This window comes from Protopterus annectens, chromosome 12.part0 (genome assembly GCF_019279795.1).
Source record: "Protopterus annectens isolate FY-2018-M chromosome 12.part0, PAN1.0, whole genome shotgun sequence".
Classification (NCBI taxonomy): Eukaryota; Metazoa; Chordata; order Ceratodontiformes; family Protopteridae; genus Protopterus; species Protopterus annectens.
The window spans coordinates 1,234,225,032-1,234,240,848 of record NC_056746.1 but is presented as its reverse complement, the minus strand read 5'-3'; the positions used below and the strand labels follow the sequence as shown (position 1 = coordinate 1,234,240,848).

The 15,817-nt window shown below is 35.9% G+C and overlaps 1 protein-coding gene across 1 annotated transcript in view; it reads left to right on the top strand.

The window, feature by feature from the left end:
* The window catches only part of ZNF341 (zinc finger protein 341), a 1,063,660-nt gene that overhangs the window by 976,568 nt on the left and 71,275 nt on the right, over positions 1-15,817 (top strand). The window contains exon 14 of the mRNA XM_044089011.1: positions 2,917-2,987. Coding sequence (XP_043944946.1) covers positions 2,917-2,987 — 71 coding nt within the window. The remainder of the gene's footprint in view (positions 1-2,916; positions 2,988-15,817) is intronic.

Here is a 15,817-nt window from a genome sequence, read left to right as displayed (position 1 = left end):
CCTACTACTGACATAAACTGTGTCCTTAACACAAATAAAAGAGCATTGGGGACAACTTCCATATTTAAATGTACCTAGTCTCACTTTCTTCCTTCTTTCCCCCTTTCCTTTAGCCTCAAAATAATTCTTAAGATTTTTGCCTTTCCTTTATGTACATTTTAAAGGGTATTTGAATAAACAATCCAAATCCGAAATTTCACCAAATTTTTGCCATTCATTTTCTATTAAATTTCTAATAATATTGGCCTCTCCACTAAAATCCAATACAAAATTATTCTGACCATCAAATTGGTCATTTTGACTAACACCCATCTGTCGTTCATCCTTCCCTAAAATGGGCTGGTATTTGTCAACTCTTCCCCTAACCACTTCGTCTTCAATTTCCTTAATTAAAATGTCCGGGTAGCCTCTATCTAGAAACATTTTGTGTAATCTTCCACATTCCTCCTTAAACTCCGTAGTTCTAGAAGTCATTCTGCTACCCCTGACATATTGTCCCTTAATTATACCCTTCTTATGGTGGTGAGGGTGAGCACTATCATATGCCAGAAAGGAATTGGAATAACTATCCTTTCTAAATACCTTGGAAAAAAACTTACCCTCATCCTTACCTATAAAAATGTCCAAATATTTCAAACATTCTTTGCTTTGAGTGAAGGTAAAAGAAAGAAAACTAATAGTACTAGATAAATAATCCAAAAAAGCTGTAAATTCTGCTTCAGAACCAACCCATAGAAGGCAAATATCATCTAAATAACGCTTATACAGCTTCCAACAATTCTTAAACTGGGAATTTAGAACAAACTTATGTTCCCATGTAGCCAAAATAATATTGGCATATATGGGTGCACACCGTGCACCCATAGCTACTCCCTTAATCTGCTTAAAAAACTCGCCTTCATAGTGCAAATAATTATTGTTAAGGACCAGATCCATTAAAGTCAAAATCAGGCAAAAATCATTATGTGAAAATTTTCCATACTTAATCAAGGCTTCCTCAAACAACTCCATTCCCTCATAAGGGATGGACGAAAAAAGGTCAACTATATCCAAAGTTATAAATGTTATATTATCATCAAACAATTCATCCTTTAAGTTCCGCAATAGGTCCTAAGAGTCTTTCACAATACCAACCCCAAAAAATTCTAGAGTTTATATTTATTTTATTTTTCTAAAAATGGAGCCTTTTTAATTGTGCATTCATTCTGCTAGTGGTAGAGTTAAACTTAGTTATAATCCTGCATACTAGGTCCATCTATAAAACATGTGTATCAGGACCACTCCCAAGATGCAAGCAACATTCATCTTTGTTTAGCACATGTGAACTTCTGATTGTTTAAGTGGACATTATTATGTCCTGCCTGTAGTACCTGCCTCCTCTGATGCGCAAATCATTTTCATAAGGGATCACCTTACACTGCTGGTGTCATCGTTGCGCCATTCAGGCCATTGCTGTGGTGTAAGATTTGTTTTCCTCTTCTTTTTTTGAACACCTTTAATAAACTGTCATAGATGACACAGGAAAGCATATATTAACAGAAAAGAAAACAAACCGTATTAACATTGTTCCCATTTACACACATTTTATATTGCATATCTTTTCTTTCTTTGTTACTATCATCAGTCCAGTATTACTTGCATAAATTGCTGAATTCCTACATTCCCTTAAGACTCACTCCTCCTGAACATTATGCTGCATTTATTGTTTCCACAATTTCCATTTATTTGTGTAATTTGTTCCTTCCCTTTTCTAAAAATCCCTCTTACACTTCTTTATTCTCTTTACAGTATGCAGTATTTGGCTTATACTTTGATTTTCATTTTCTAGTAGTTGGTTTTTTGGCAGAAATCAGAATTAAACTTAAGGTCTTTCTATGTCTAGGCAATTCAGACCTTGTATCCCAACCCAAAATAATAATTTCCTTAGTTACAGCTATTTGCTGTTCCAGTATTAGGAAATTTCAAAGATCTGACAACTCATTCCAAGTTACCTCTTTCTTCCTCATCCCACCGCCATTTGCTGTCTACCTGAGGAAAAATTCTTTGAAGTCTGCTTGGGTATAAAAATACCTATGCAAGCACATTAAACCTTTTGGACTTCACTGCATACTTGAAAGCCATACATGCTTCCTCCCGTTGTTCTGTTGTAAATTATTTTTAAATTTGTTGTATATTTTGCTGGTCATTGTAATGATCAAGAAGCTACATGTGCTATCAGTAAACACACGTTAGTATGTTTTCTGTAGGTATCTGCATTTACTCCCCATTCCCTTGTTAGCCACACTTCAGTGTCAAACCTTCATCTTACCCTTATGATTGGCTTAGTAGTCTGTTTTACAGTTTCCGTTTTTATATTTCATTTATAGATTTCATACTGAGCAATTGTTTTTTTTATTTTTTAGTTTTTTTCAAAGCCTTTTTGGTTGGAGCTTTTTTTTAGAAGATTACTGAGCGTGTCCATCAAATGGTAAAGCTGTGCCTGTAAAGGTAGATGACAAAACTGGAATACTGGTAAATAGATAACATTCTTCATTTCTTGGCATTTTGTTTCTGGTGTACTTCAACAGTTCATCTTTAAGATTATTCATACTGACATGGTTATTTCAGTGGCTAATTTCCAGAAGCATTTGTTCAGGAAAGCTGCATCTTCTGTAGCAGGAAGTTATTTCCTATTAATTTATCTGCCCATTATCACATGAGGATATTGGCTAAGTGTCTGGTTTTGTTGTTTCTTTTCATTAGAATGGATTGAATTTCTCACCTTGTACTTTTAAAGAGCTTTCATTTTATTTTGGATTTTAGTTGTTGAACTACTTAAAATAATTCAGTTTTAAACTAGACCAGTAGTTTACTTATTGGTATTTCGAAAAGTGTTGATTGAGCTTCCTGTTTGTTATTGTATATGTTTTGTTCCAGCTCTCACAGTGGTTGTACAAAGGAGTTCAAAAGACCAGACAAGCTGAAGGCACATATATTATCTCATTCAGGTATGTAGCTGTGCAGAAGCAGATTTTCCTAATATGTTAATTCTGTCTGATACATTATAAGCCTTATTTTTTTGTCTCATGGTGTTTTATGTGTTATATACAACTTTATATTAACATTGTTAGCATTTTAACCCCATTTTCTTCATCCTGACACTGACTTAGATGACAAAGTCATAAATGAAAACTATTACTAGTGGACTGCTTGCAGTTTTGCTGAGAGGGTTTAGTATTTAAAGACGAGGTTTAGCTACACTTGAGACTGGAAACTGAGTAAAGAATGGTGCACCAATCATTCCAGGAGTAACTCCTTCCTCAGAATGGATGGGTAATGGGCCTCTTTGTCTGACTGTGGAAGACTTGAGTATCACTGCTACAGAACTTGCCTAATGGAGAAAGGGCTTTCAGTGCATGCCCAAAATGTAGTCCATTACATACCCTGCAGACCAGTCTGAAGAGAAATATCATGTCATCATTGTAATATTTTCCCACAGATATGCAAATTGTAAAATATTATCGCTGCCACATGTTCTTGCCAAATGGTAAATAAGAAGTTAGTCTACAAAAACTTGGCAGTGGAGTTGAAAAGATGTTGCCTGGACACAAAATGAGGTTGTGTAGGGTGGGGGAACAACTGCAAAGGATTTATCTTGACAGGTTTATTGCACTTCTTAAAAACAGATGTGTGTGTATAGAAGCTGATGGTGATTTTCAGTAAATTGCCCTGTGCTTACATATGATGATGATGATCTTATACTGTGTATTATAAAAGGGAAAAGCACACGTGTGCTGTTCTTGATTTGGACAAGAGGATAACTCATGCAGATGAAAAAATATGCTGTGTCAGCATACCATTTAATGTAGCAACACTGGTTATGTTAGCGTTTGCATTTTTTGGAATGGACTGAGGATGGCAGAGCCCATAAACAAAGAAAGTAAGTTGAGAGTTCTGAGAAAATGTACTTCTCAGGTTGTGAAAATATTTAATTCATACAAATGCTGTGGAATGCTGACTTTTTAATTCTTTAGCTACAGTACTCTTTATCTTAGCATAGTAATTTCAACTTTGACACAGGGCTTTTAACTTATGTGTGTATATAATGAATGTTGACAACAGTTTGCTTTGCAAAACTCTCAGGGTATGATGAAAGGTTGTCTTTCCATTTCAGGAAGAAGTTATGCTTTGTCTTCCTATATCTTTGAAAAGAAGACCTAGCATTACCACCTCCCATACCCATAAAACCATAAAAGTTCTTGTTACCAAAATAAGTTGTTAAAGTACCATTGTGATTAAAATAAAACAAGACATTATTAGAACATCCATTAGTTTCTTTGCCTTCAGATCGGTGGTGTCTGTACTTGACAATAACGTTCTACCAAGTGCTTGATTCTCAAACTGGTTAACAAATAAATATGCTTCTATCTGTGTACCAGCATTCCCATTTCCTAAATTAGTTTTTCTATAATTCAGTTTTATGAGGCAAATACTGTTTGAGGGTAGTTGTCTGGGGAACCAGTAGTGCCAGTAAATCCTTTTTTTTTTTTTTTTTTTTTTTTTTTTTCATTTACTTCATACTGAAAAAATAGACGAGATAAAACATAATCTTTCATGCTCTATCCTTGAATGTTTGCAGAAATGTAGAGCATGAAAGCTTACTTTTTTATTTCTTTTATTTTTAAATAAAGACTGAATATATAATCTGCAGACGTGTAGAGCATGAAAGCTTACTTTTCTGTTGCATTTATTTTTAAACAAAGACAGAAAATATGATCTTGGCAATCCCGAGTCTGTGACAATAGCTTCATTGTCCTACATTCTGTGAAGATGGCTAAGAATGAGTCACACTTCATCAGTTTTTCCTTGTCTGGAAGCATAACACAAAAATAATTTTTACTGGGGGTAAAGCCAACCTACAGACCGCTAAGTTATATATATCCATTGTACAATTGCTGTACAGTGGGGAAGACTGAAAAAGCTCTCTGCTGTGCACAGCTGGCTTGCTCCATATACATAACCAATGTTTCATTTATATATTAAGAGCACAGTTCCCATAAAACTGGCTAACTACTAAATAAGCATTTGTACACAGGGGCTTACTCATTGCACCCCCTTGCTGGAGCTCAATTACTTGTATTTTTTTGAACTTGCATCTCCAAGGTGGTACAGCAGTGGGGAAGCTCCACATTAAAACATACAAGGATCTTGCAGAAACAGCATTCCCACTGTGCTTAAGACTTTTCCCTTTAAGCTGCAAGGATATGTGGGAAGAGATTATGCAAAAGACAATACAAAAACTGAGAAGATGGAAGTTCTTGATTATAGATCTGGGTATTAAGATACAAATAGCAGAAATGTATGTACAGGTCTGGTGTATTTTTATCACCCAGAGAAGAAGTTGTGGACTATCACTAATAAAAAGTTTCAGGGATTTATTTTGGAGTTGAATAGGGCAAGAGTTAAATGGGATGAGTCTTCTCTCCGTAGACCAAGAGGAGTTTAGGACTACCAAATTTGAAGGGATACCTTAGGGCTATACAATTTAAGGCTCATATACATAAGAAAAGAAGAAGGTTATAAGTGGAATGGTAAGATGAGGGGAATGACTTCAAGAAATGAGAGAGTAGGATTTGGGGGATTATGGATGAAGGCTGTTAAGGAGAATAGCAATATCCATAGAGAGTAATATATTTGTAAAACAGCAGAAAAACATTCTAATAAACAAGTCAAAATGGAAATGAAGAAAGGTGATTTTACCCTTGGAGATGACTGCAAGCAGGGGCATAGAAGATAGGCAAGAGGAGGCGAGGCTGGAATTTATTGGTGAGAATTTAGAAAAAAAATATATAGATACAGGGAGCAAATAACTATAGAGGGAAAGGTAATAGAGTGGGCTAAGGCCAAGCAGGAAGTCTGAATTACAGGTTAGAGACTGCCATCCCTACCAAGAATTGATAACAGAACATAGGGAAAGGTAATGGAGAGTGTTAAGTGAAAGACCAGCAGCAGTTGAGTCCAGAACAGAAGCTGCCCTTAAAAAAATAAATAATTAGTAGGGCATACAAAATAATGCATGATGACTACAAGAATCAATCAAAAGAGGTTAGAAAAAATTGGGAAGACAGAATTGAAAGGCAATATAAAAAGTAACAGTGTGAGGGCATCTACATGGCTCCTATATAGGAACAGAGTCCAGAAGGTTTAGGATTTCTCCATGGAAGTGTTTGCATAGGTATTTTTTTATATCCCAAGCAGTTTTCAGAGAACTTTACCTCAGCTAGACAGCAATTGCTGGAAGTGTGATGGGAAAGAGAAAGGTGATTGGGAGCATGTTTTCTAGGAAGGTAATGAGTTGACAGAATACTTTGTTAGAAATATTGGGAGAGCAAATTATTGTAACTAAGGAAATGATTGTTATGTTTTCGGATATAGGAATTGAATTGCCCATACATAGTAAGACTTCCTATGTTTAATGTCATTGGCTGACAAAAAAGCAATTAATAGAAAGTGGAAATCAAAATATAAACCATCCGTAACTAAAGTTTCATCATGGAAATAATAATATGCAAGCAATAATGCCCCAACTGGGTGTATGTCACTTTGTAAATAACGCCCGCCCAATGTTTCAGGCTCTGCCTAATGTGTCATACTTGCTGTAGTATATGTAAATAGTGTTGAAGGAAGCATTTTACACCCAAAATGTAAAATTTTTAAAAAAATATCCAGATGTTCTTCCTCCTAAATTGTGTGGTTCACTGCCAGTCACAGGGATGTGAAGTCAGTAAATAATGATATACATTTGAGTTTCGATTTTATTTCCTACAGAAAAAAAATGCTAATAAAAATACTGTTGCTTAAGCAACTTTGTAATTTTATAAAAGCAATATTTAAAATCCGTTCTTTTCTTTTTTGAGTTTTTATTCCCCATTATTTTAGGTTTTGCTCAGATTTCTTGAGTTAAGAGGTGCCACCAGTAGTTGAGCAACCTCACTCTGTTTCTAGCACACACACACTTGTGCTTCAGAAAACTCATGCTAACACAAATCCTATTATTTAAGCAACTTTATACAGCAATGTTTAAAACGTGTTCCTATGCTGAGCCTTTGTTTCCCCCTTTATTTAGGCTTTGTCCAGATATCTTGATCTAAAAGCTACACAAATCTCTTAACTGGCTACTGCAGCCAGTGTCAATTGCTTTCACTCTTCACACACTTTCACTCGCATACACACACACGCACACACAATTCCACTTACGTACATACACACACACACACACTTTTTTCTTTTTCATTCATTTTTTACACTCACTAAACAGTAAAAGTGCTGCTTAGTGAGTGTAAAGTAACAGCTCAACCAGTATTGCTGTGCCTGTCATGCATGCATGCACACTCACACACAGACATAAACACACACGCTTTTTTTTTTAATTAATTAATTTATTTTACAAGCACTAAACAGCAAAAGCACTGCTTAGTGAGCATAAAATAATGGTGGCCATTGGGTTACTTTCAGTCCAAGCTCCACGGTAGCTTAATACGCTGCTGTGAAGCGATAAAGTCGTTTTTCAGTGGGCATTACCTGTAGATTTACACCCTGCTGGAGAATGTTTGTTCTCCCATCAGGGTACCAATTTACAAGTTGCCCATTCTCTAATAAGAAATAACACTGACATTATACGAAAAGAAGATGACATTTTATTTCTCTAAAAACACCAATAATTCTATTTTCCCATTTGCAAATAGGGAAGTATAATTTCAGAATTGTCATGCTGTCAGTTTGAAAACAACACAAGCTAACATTCTGAATCTTTGACCTTTTATGGCCAATTGTAACAGGTTGGGCTTATGATATCTTAATACTTTTTCTAATTATTACAAAGATGCCACTTGATTTTAATTGGATATTCATAATTTCCAAGAAATGACAAAACTTTTTCTTGTCTTAGATAAAATTTGTTTAAAATAACAAATGTATAATGCAGTTTAGAAGTGCATGTTTAATAAAACAATATACGATGATACACTAGCCTTGCAGATGCACTGAATTTGCATCTAAGACAAGTTACAAAATACATATCTAAGCATGTACAGTTATTAAAGAAATCCAGAAACTCATATTTCAGCTCTACTGTGCAAATCCCAAGTAAACATTACTTATAGGTGATCTTAAACAAAAAGCCTTGTATATAAGATGCGTTCAGTGATACTAGAATAGCTGCATTAAGGTGTCACTGCACACTATTTTTTCTAGCTCTTATAGTTCTTGGTCTTGGAATTTGTACTATCACAAATAGAGGCTTTTGAGGCTTTATACGTTCATAGATGTGTACTAGGCTAATGGCCCCAGAGCCTTTACAAGCCTAGCCCAAAAGAATTGCGCAGGCACCGTGCCACCCAATGTTAGTTCACAGTGCCCCTATCCAATAGGGCAACTGGAATGATCCCTGGAGTGAACTTTCTGTTACCCATCCACTTGTCAAGATTACTCTTGAAGAGGGCCAGCAAGGTGCTCTGCTTGACATGAATAGGAAGCTTATTCCAGAGTATGGGCAGTCTTTGGGAGATGAACCTGTCCCCTCCAGCATGTTCTGTTAATTGTGATAATGAGGTTGTGATCTCTTGAGCATGTGGCGCTGGAGGATTGGAATTTCTTTAGGTGTAGCATTTCAAGTAGGGTTGGGTCAGACATGGCTTTGTAAGAAAAGCAGGGATCACCTCTAAGTAGACGATAAGAGACTGAGAACAGCTGAAGTTTCTTGAGTCTGTCCACATAGGACATGTGTTTAAGGCCTAGGATCCTTTTTGTGAGGTACTTTTGTGGCCTCTCCAACTGTTGTAGGAGTCTGGTCAGGTATATGTCAAATGGGGTGTTATATTTGATGATTGGTCTAATGAAGAATGAGTAGAGAGAGATGATGACCTCTTTCTTCCTGGATGCGAAACCTTTGGTTATAAGATGTGCCACGTAGCAGGACTTTCTGACCACAGTGGCAATGTGGTGGTCGAAGGTGAGTGGTTGTTGACCTGGGTGCCCAGATCTCTTATGGCCCCTTCAGTGTTCAGTGGGCTCCCATCAACGTGGTAATTTGTGGGAACTGAGTTTTTTTTCCAAAGGGGATGATAATGCATTTTTTGGCCTTAAGCTTCAGGCCATGGTTCCGACACCAGTCATTGGTCTCAGAGAGGCCCTTTTGTAGGATGTTTGCAAAACTTGGGGAGTTGATAATGACTCCTAGCTTGCAGTCATCATTGAACTTGGTCAACCAAAGTCCTTCTGTGTTGGCCTGGACTTCTGAGAAGTAGATGCTAAACAGGAGAGAGCCCAGGACTGAGCCCTGTGGGACTTCACTCGTGACTGGTCGACCGTCTAACTTGGAATCCAGAACATTCACTCTGTTGGTCTTGTCTGTGAGCCATTTGCAACCCACCTAGTGATGTAAGGATTGATGCCTAGTTTGGTGTGTTTATCAATGATACCTGAGTGGGGAATGGTATCAAAGTTCTTGGCCAGGTCGAGGTAGGCTGTATGCACTGCCTTACCCTCATCCACAGCCTTGATGACTGCCTCAAGGAAGTCAACCAGGTTCAGCAGGCAGGATCTCAGTCTCTTTGTTTGCTTTATAGTAGTTTTTCAAGGTGGTCACCTTAGCGGGGGGGGGGGGGGTGTAGATGAGATGGAGATTTCCATGGTGATCAGTTTGTGGTCAAATTTAACCAGGGATGAATTGATTGTGTGTGTGGAATAATGGTCTCCCATGTTGGTGATAACCAGGTTGAGGATGTTGCTTTCTCTAGTGGGGGTCAGAATGAGCTGGTCCAGGGCACTGGACTCAATAAATTCCAGAAAGCATTGGGCCTGTACATTGGTATTTGAATAGTTTTCCCAGTTGATGGAAGGGTAGTTGAAGTCACCCAGTATGAGAGTTTTGGGCTGGACCTTGATAGATTCCAGGGTGCTTAGGAACTTAGAGTGAGAGTCTGGGGACATGTTTTGGGTTCTGTAGCAGGCTATGACTTGTATTGCCATCTTACCCTGTTTTAGTTGTACCTGAAGTATCTCAGATGTATTGTGCTGGGCTACCAGTCTAGAGGTGTGTGTATCCTGTAAGAATGTGGAAAAACACTGCCTTTGGAGCTTCTGGCTGTATTCTGGGGAATGAGTTGTAGCCTGGGAGCACAGGGGTGCTTTCTGCCTCTTTAAACCAGGTCTCTTTTACAGCTCAGATGTTGACATTCTCCATTTTGAGGAGACCTTTGAGCGAGTGCATCTTGAGATTTAGACTTCTAGCATTAAGCAGCATGACCCTCAGATTGCATTTGTTTGTAGCTGTTACAGTGGAATTTTGGTCTTTGGAACACTGCCTAAAAAGGCACTATAGGGGTGGCAAGAGCCTTAGCCAGTACCCGAATCCCAGGGGTGACAGATGCAGGCCATCTCTGGCAAAGCATCAAGGTCTGTTGATCGTGTCGTCCCAGGTAGACAGATACTGGATCTCCTTAGAATGACACCAGAAACTTAGCCAGTTGTTGAAGTCAGTTATTTTCTGCTCATACTGTAGTATCATTCTGGGTGATGGTAGAATACTGCTCAGGGCTAGGGTTATTCCTGCCTGGGCCGCATAATCCAAGAGTTCCATCACATCTCTTTTCATGTAGTCCATGGAGGTACGTCTCAGGTCACCTTCTCCTTGTTCAACCTAGCGAGTAGGCTATCTGAAGCTGAGACTGAAAAATAATATTATTGCAGTTGTATAGAATTCAGTCTGAGGTTGCAAAACTATAAGCAGTAATGACCGCACAATACAATCTTTGATTAACTAGTTATACCAACTTATCCTGTGTTACAGGACATGCAACTCTGACCACTCAGATGTGTTATAAAATTGATTTTTAAGAAATGATGGGATTTGAAAACATTTCCAGTATGCTATTGAATGTCGTAAAGGAGATAAAGAATTGGAAGTGGGATCTTTACAAAAGGGAAGGAGAAAATTACATAGACGTAAATAGAATGTGTAAGCAATACATGCAAAAAAATGTTCAAGAAGAGGGGTGAAATTTAAGGAAAAGCAGGGTTTGAGTAATTTATATAATATCAGGATGAAATGTTAAGAAGGAAAACACGTTTAATGCTTAAAATTAAGGAAACATGCAATCATGTTTTCTTTTCTGCAACTATGTTACCATGTCATTATCCACATTTTATGAATTTAATGAAAGCACTGATAAAAAAAATTAAATCTGTCCAGAAATCTGCAGTAATAGATTATTTTAACCAATTCCATGAGGGCAGTTCAAACGCAGTCCGCTGGACATCAGTAACTACAGGGTAACCCATACCAACATTGTGTCGGAGAAGTCCTTTTTTAGGAGTGAAAATGAGGGTTACTGAAAAACAGGTGATTGACTTGCATAGTATTTTGTTCCAGACAAGTCAAATGTTGAACTGAGGTCCCATCTGCTTTAATTGATGGTAGCTCTGGTGAATGTAAAAGATCCTACAGCATGCATCTTGAAGAGACGAGGCCATCTATTTATATACAAAAATAACTCATTTACAAAATATTTACAAACAACAGTCACACTACTTTTCATCCCTGTTAGACCCCCAATCCTTTTTCCATAACCACAATCATATTTTAGTTAATATTGCTGCTAAAATCCATTTACCATTAAACATAATTTAATTTATTCTTTCATTCCCTATAACCCAAATAACATAAAATAGCTTTTTTATCTATTCTTCTTCTTTGCTTCTGATCTTATAATATCCATATTTAATTATGTCCATGCTTATTTTATCCACTTATTTTATGCCTTCAAAAAAATCATTATGTAGTTTTCCCCATAATTTTTTTACTCCTTTACATTTCAAAAAACACATGTTCCATAGTTGTTTCTTCATGACAATGTAAATATATTCGATTGCTTTTCTTCTTGTATGGCATATATCCTTTTACTGGCAGTTTATCTTTTACCAGTTTCTATAAAAAAATGTTGACATTTTAATTTCTGTTTATACCATTTGCTTCTTATTTTTATAGCTTTAACTTTTTCATCTGTTAAAATTTCCCATAGTTTTACATTGCGATGTTTTATCATTACATTATTATACCATGCTTTTCTATGTCATCAATTTGTATTTTCCACAAAAATATTTTTCTTGGGAGCATTTTATTTCATAAATTTATTCACTTTTTTTATCTTTTACTATTTTTTATCATACGCTAAAATTTATTATATTTATACAATTTTACTACTACCTTCCCATCTTTTTCAGTTTTCCAGTTTAACACTTAATACAAATTTAATGAAGCAGCGTGCACCACTGGGTTAATTATCCCCTAAACCCTCCTTCTCCTTTATTTACATACAAAACTCCTCTTTTTACTGGGTTTAATCTAGAACCCCATATAAAAGAAAAAAATGATCTGCAATAACTCCTTTTCAAATACTGCTGGCAACATAAATACACTTGCTTAATATGCTATTTTCCCATCGGTACTGAATTTATCAAAAAAGCCTTTTTTTCTGAATGGTAATTTATATTTTCTCAAGAAAAGACAGGTTTGCTTTATTTCTTCTGTTGTGTTTTTCCCATTGAATTTTACTTGCATCTTTATTCCCAAATTTTATACCTAACACAGAAATTTCTTTCATTATAAAATGTATACCCCAAATCTTTACTACATCACCTAAACCTTTGCTTTTCTTTTTACTTAAAGACATCCTTGTCATCTCTAGACACTCATTTTTGCAAATTATTACTTCTTTTATACTCATTCTTTTTGCAGTTATTATAATGTCATATGTTAACAGAACTTGAATTCTTAGCCATTCGGGTGTTACATACCCCACCTCCTTCATTTTGTAATTTATTTCACATAACTATTGCATTCGTAACTAATGCAAAGAGTATACAACTCATTGGACAATCCTTGTCTTACACCACTCTTCATATGTCAAAGCTCTATCTCTTCCTATCTTAACACTCCTACTGGAGTTCCTCAGGGCTCCATACTCAGTTCCTTCCTCTTCAATGTTTTCATTAATAATTTCCACACATCTGTGACCACTGTAACTGTCATTCAGTATGCAGACGACTCAACCATCGTCTTCTCAGCTGACACTATTTCTGAACTCTAGCTCAAAATCCAAACAGCCTTCACCACCACTGAATCTTGGATGTTCAATAAACACCTAGCCCTAAACCAAGATAAATCCAAAATCATGCTTTTCACCCCTAAAAAAAATCAGCCCTGCTAAACAAAGCCATCTTCAGTATCTATTCCTAAAGTAAAGCACAAATTGAAGTTGTCAGCTACACAAAACTTCTAGGAATATCCATAGATGAACATCTAAAATTCGACATTCACCTGCAACAGAGCATCCAAAAAACACACCAGTAACTTGGAATGCTCTGTAGGCACAACCAGTTTCTTAACCCCCCCCCCCCCACAAAACAAACCCTTGCCTCCACTTACCAAGTCCCCTCTCTCTTACGTATGGCACCTCTCTACTTACCAACCTTTAAATCACCCTAAGAGACAAACTAGAAACATGTTATAATAAAATTGCAAAATTCGCAACAAGTTCCAAAAACTTCTCCCATCGCTGTAGTATCCTTCAATCCCTAAAATGGCTGGAACTACCAAACTAACCCTCTGACTGTCCCGCCCTCAGTTCTGTCTTCACCTTATACCTCCTTAACAGGCCCTTCAGATCTGAGAATCAGCACCTACTTCAAGTACACAAGCCTAATTAACCAGCCTCCTGGAAAGCTTCTCCTTGTACTCTATAGTCAAAAATTGGAACGCTGTACCAGTAACTGTAAGAACAATTCAAAATCTTGCTCAATTCAAAACTTTCTCTACACACATACCCATCTTCCTCCAGGAACTGCACTTGCACTCAACCCCCTTGAATACCTACCACTAACATCTCATATTTTCTTTTTCTCACAAAAATGGGTGGATTGTGGTTGGCATAATGGTTAAGGTGTTTACCTTGGGAGATGCAAGGTACAAGGTTTGATTCTCACATGGAGTAATTGGCTAGGCTTAAAATGGCCCCACAAGGGCAGTTAGTCTAGTGCTAATCTATGAACCTGTAACATGTTTAATTTTTTTTTTTGTAATCTGTCACTGCTATTTTGTCTGTTCACTGAATTTGCCAATCGTTTATTTCTTGTAACTTTGTAATCTAATTTGCTTGATAAGTGCATATTACCATTGTATATATTTCTCTTTTTATTGTTCTGAGGAGCTTTTCTCCCCGGGCCTCCACTGAAAATGGGCTCTATATGGCCCAGTGGACTTTCCCTGTTAACAAACTGCAAATAAATAAATGAATAAATAAATGTACCTCTTGGCTTAACCAGGCATTTATAAGTATTTTTACTTTATTATTACTGTACGCTGACGTACTTAATTTCCTAACTTTCTCATCTATATTACATTCTTTTATTACTACCCATAAGATTTCATGTCCAGTTGTATCAAATGCCGTGTTAAGGTCTCCTGTCATGATTTTTGCTTCTTTTTTCTGTTCCTAATATCATCCACAATTTCTCTATCAATAATTCTTGACAACCCCTTCCCCTTTATACTATATATACTATCTTCCATAATATTTTCCATTTTAGTTTCAAATCTCTTTTGTATTATTTTCATAAAGATCTTATAATCATTATTATTCAATACTGTTAGTCTCCAGTTTTTAATTATCTTCTATCTTCCTTCTTCCATATGAATTTAAGTATTCTACTACATAATTATTTTCCATAAAACCTTCATTTAACCACTCTTTCAAAATCTTTAAAAATATTTTTTTGCCAATCCTTTAAATGTTAATACATTTCATACCGTATTTAATCTGGGCCTGTAGCCAAGTCTATATTTACTTGTCCTAATACTATATATAGCTCATTTAAAGAAATCTCTTTTACCAACTCTTTATTTTTTTTTCTGTTAACTTTTTTACTTTCCCATGTTTTTTTACTACCGTCTTTTTTATTTAACCATTTCTTGTATACATATTGTAATACACAATTCATAACCTTTTCCCAAGTTCTTTCTATTTCTCCTTTTACATTTTTTATTTCTCACATTACATTACCATCTTCCTTTACTAACCTGCTTAAGTAGCTTGATACTTCTCTTTTCCTTGTAAACAATATCTTTGCTTATATAACAGTTCTTGTACTTTTTCTTGATTTCTTTCATGTAATTATTTTTTTTTCAAAGTGCTTTCTATCATTATATTCTAAATCTTCCAGTGCATCATATGTTCTTTTATATTTTTTCTTTTTATACTTTTCTCACATTATATTGCCACTTAAAAAAAAATTATAGCTTTCCTTAAATATCATCCACCATTCAGACCATTTTTATAAAATGTTCTCATAGTAATATATTTCCATAACTGTATTATTAATCTCTTTCCTTCTTCATTCCATGCTTTCCTCATTTATTATTTTGATCCCTTTGCCTATGTTTATATATTCCATGTTTTCCTTTATATCTTGCATTATTGCACAATGATCAGAAAATCCTATTTCAACTGCCTCCCCTTCTCCTATAGCTAAATCCTCTGATATAGTAGAAAGTCAATTATCCAAACTAATTGAGGCCTAGGGTAGTGTGGATAGTTAAACTGTTCAGATAATCAAACATGCACTGAACCACACAAAAAAAAAAACTTCTAAAATCTTGTTTTTTCTGCATGCAGGGAATACACTTTTCAACCATTTAGCAATTCCAGTGGACAATTAAAAATATTTTTCTCACATGAGCAGGATACAAGCTAAATAATATGCACAAATGAGTATGTATAAC